General features: G+C 54.0%; 1 protein-coding gene across 1 annotated transcript in view; it reads left to right on the top strand.

Moving 5' to 3' along the window:
- LOC127751158 (uncharacterized) overlaps positions 1 to 3,313 on the top strand; it is a 7,509-nt gene that overhangs the window by 441 nt on the left and 3,755 nt on the right. Inside the window, exons 2-9 of the mRNA XM_052274269.1 lie at positions 6 to 243; positions 317 to 600; positions 704 to 978; positions 1,058 to 1,280; positions 1,519 to 1,809; positions 1,947 to 2,429; positions 2,503 to 3,078; positions 3,153 to 3,247. Coding sequence (XP_052130229.1) covers positions 6 to 243; positions 317 to 600; positions 704 to 978; positions 1,058 to 1,280; positions 1,519 to 1,809; positions 1,947 to 2,429; positions 2,503 to 3,078; positions 3,153 to 3,247 — 2,465 coding nt within the window. The remainder of the gene's footprint in view (positions 1 to 5; positions 244 to 316; positions 601 to 703; positions 979 to 1,057; positions 1,281 to 1,518; positions 1,810 to 1,946; positions 2,430 to 2,502; positions 3,079 to 3,152; positions 3,248 to 3,313) is intronic.

Raw genomic sequence — 3,313 nt, 5'->3', positions numbered from 1 at the left:
GGCACGACCAAGTACGCCCCCAGCTGCACCGCAGCCGGAGGCACGACCAAGTACGCCCCCAGCTGCACCGCAGCCGGAGGCACGACCATGTACGCCCCCAGCTGCACCGCAGCCGGAGCCGCGGACACCCGCAGGCAGCCCGGCCCCGCCAGTGTTTGGCGCATCGACTCCAAAATTAGCGGCAGGAGGGGTTTTTGACTTTCAGGACAGAGCACCGTCACCTGTGCCGCCACTTAGAGAAGTGTAAGCAGACTATTCGTCCACGCCACCCCCTTCCCCTTTCACGCACCCGTGCTAATCAATTAATTATTTGCAGGCAGCAAAATGCAGGGGGCCTCCCTCCACCGAGGCTAACCGGGCGACGAGCTATTACTGTTGAAGCCTTCATTGAACAGATACAAGCAGACTCCTCACACGCACCGATTGGCGAGAAATGCTCTTTCTTCGACTCTTACTTCATAGGCGAGGAGAAGATTGGCTTCCAGTCGATCCTCGTGTTCAAATGCAGGGAGTGCCGTGTACTGACGCGCCTCGACACGGATAAACGCTATGGAAAAACTCTGAGCATCAATAAGGCCATGACGTTGGGTGCACTCAATGGTAAAAAAAAATCTTTTATTTCAAGACCCGGTCTTGGATCCTATGGAAAACGCCAATGGCATCCCAAGACCAGATCTTGCAATACAAGAAACTATTTTTACAGGCGGTGGAGGGTATGCGAACATTTCAGAGATGGCCGCGGCTGTCAACATGCCCTGTATGGTGCCGTCCACGTACAGACGCAATGAGCAATGGCTCGGAACCGAGTTTGAGAAGATGACTCTGGAGTCAATGCTGGAGGCTGGCATGAAGGAGGTGCTCCTAGCAATAGAGGCAGGCGACGTTTCCCCCGACGGAGTGCCGTGGATCCGTGTCATTGCTGACGGGATGTGGGGTAAACGGTCATATGGCACAACGTACAATGCGAAGTCTGGAGTTGTAAGTGTGGATTCTACAATGGTAAACAGAGTTATTTTTATTAATTTATTTATTTGTGTATTTATTTACTTTGTTGCAGGCGTTTATTATTGGCGCTCGTACACGCAAAGTCCTGTTCTATGCAGTGAAGAACAAACACTGCTTCCTGTGTGTGCTCTACCTGAACAGCAATAGGAAGATTAAAACCCATACGTGTGCTAAAAACTTCTCAGGCGCTAGCGGGCAAATGGAATCCGCGATCCTTTTGTCTGGCTTCCAAGCGAGCATGGATATGCACGGGGTTCGATACCTCCAGCTCGTCGGTGAGTATGTGAACAGAACCGGGAAAACAAAGGTGCTAAGCCGTGCCTTATTTCCAGAAGTACACGAGCCGGTGCGAGGAGGTTTGCCTACTCCTGCCCGTAAGGCGCCGTGGCCCCTTGGATAAGCAAACCCGCTCGCACCTGCGTCTTCTCTGAATCGACCGGTACAGCGTATCCCCCGATCAGTAAATCCTGCCCCTTTTTTTATTAAAGTGTATCCAATCCTACTTTATCACAGCTGATCGGGATTCAACCGTCCACACAACCCTGCTCGACTCAGCTCCCTACGGCGTCCTGCACACCGTACAGAAAATAGACTGCAAGAACCATCTGCTGCGAAACTACAGGACGTGGTGTATGCAGCTGAGCACCAACACTAACTTTCCTTTGCCCGATGGAGCCAAGGACCAAGGACAAGAGCAGTTCTGGAGGAAGGAGATTAGGGCTTTGCGCTCAGAGATCAAGAAGAACATCACGCGACTAGCAACAGGCATATGCCAGGCTACCACCTACCGCTCTGGACAAATGGGTAACTACTTGCTGCGCGGGCTGCCTACTTTCAGGCGTTTGTTCCCAGCTTTCAGCAGCCGCCTTGTGAGACGCATAAGGGCACCCCCCCCCTTCTCATCTCTGATTTTGTTTTTATTATTTCTTGTTCTATTCCAGGAACTCTACACGAACGCACGCAGAACTTGAGGAAAGACATTCTGAACGTGGCGAGCCATGTGTTTGGCGACCACAAGGCGTGTGCGGACTACTTCTGTCCCGCAGCCCAGCAGCGGCGAGCAGCAGCGGCGGCTGCAGCAGCCACCTCGGCCCCCGGGCCGTCTCAGTGCACGGGTGGGGCGGGAGTGGCCGCGCCTGAACAAAATTTGGTTCCTCGTTTGGAAAAGTCTGGATTGTGGAGAAAGCTGATGGAAAACCTAGACTCAGTCGCTAATCACGCCCACAGCTTGATCCACAATGCCAACAACAATTTGTGCGAGGTTGCTAACAGCGTGGTAGCCAAGTTCATTGCCGGCAAACGGGTGTTTTACTCCGGCAGAGAGTCGTTCAACACAAGGTGTGCAGCCGCCGCCTTGGCCATGAACACTTCTGGGGGGTTCCGCGAAGTCATGCACCGGGAACTGCAGGACGGTGCCAGTCCAGGTGATTATTTTTCGATCGTGTAAACGCTAAAAGCGCGCAAAGATAAGAATAACAGTTGTTCTGTACCTTTCAGGCCAATACACTGCTAAGCATTCTGAAACTAAGGTCAGGAGGCTGAAGCAGCAGCGAACCCGCCGAGCCATCGCACGGGAGCAGCCCGGGCCGCGGCCGCGGCGTGTGTGCGACGCGCCTGGGGGACCCCAGGGCTACGGGCTGGAGGCGCGCGCCCCCGGCGACAGGGACGAGAGCGTCGACGACCCGGACCCCGCCGCCCACGAGCTCCCCCTAGAGGAAGACCCCCAGCTCGAACGCAGGATGCAGGAAGTGACCGACCGGCTGCAGGCAGACCTGACCCGCCTGCAAGAGGTGGCCTCTTATCCGCAGGGGGGGCACCAGTGGATGGAGGCGCGGAAAATTCGCCTCACTGCCAGTACTTTTGGCCCTATAGTCAGAAGGGAAAGGGGGAAAAGCTGCAAGATACTTCTACGAACCATGGTCCACACTCCCAAAAACCGCACTGCGGCCATGCAGCACGGGACGGACATGGAGGAAACCGCCAGGCGCCACTACGAGGAAAAGCACGGCCTGACGGTTGAGAGGGTCGGACTCGTGGTGGACAAGCAGCTTCCCTTCCTAGCAGCCAGCCCGGGTGAGAATTCACTCAAAAACACGAGTATTTAAAGTCTCAGAACATCATGTTAAAGTATTGAAATTTTATTCCAGACGGCCTGATTGGCGATGAAGAGCTGCTTGAGATCAAGTGCCCAACAAGTGGCGTAGACTTCGAATCAGCTGAGGTAGCTGTCAGGGAACAGAAGGTAAGGTTCTTACAAAAGATGTACTTATAAGTGGTTTTGATACGTGGTTTTAACAGATTTTAACCT

Source organism: Frankliniella occidentalis, unplaced genomic scaffold (assembly GCF_000697945.3).
Source record: "Frankliniella occidentalis isolate FOCC.00 unplaced genomic scaffold, Focc_3.1 Scaffold366, whole genome shotgun sequence".
Taxonomy (NCBI): Eukaryota; Metazoa; Arthropoda; class Insecta; order Thysanoptera; family Thripidae; genus Frankliniella; species Frankliniella occidentalis.
The sequence above is the reverse complement of the archived record's forward strand: the minus strand, read 5'-3'. Positions and strand labels throughout refer to the sequence as shown.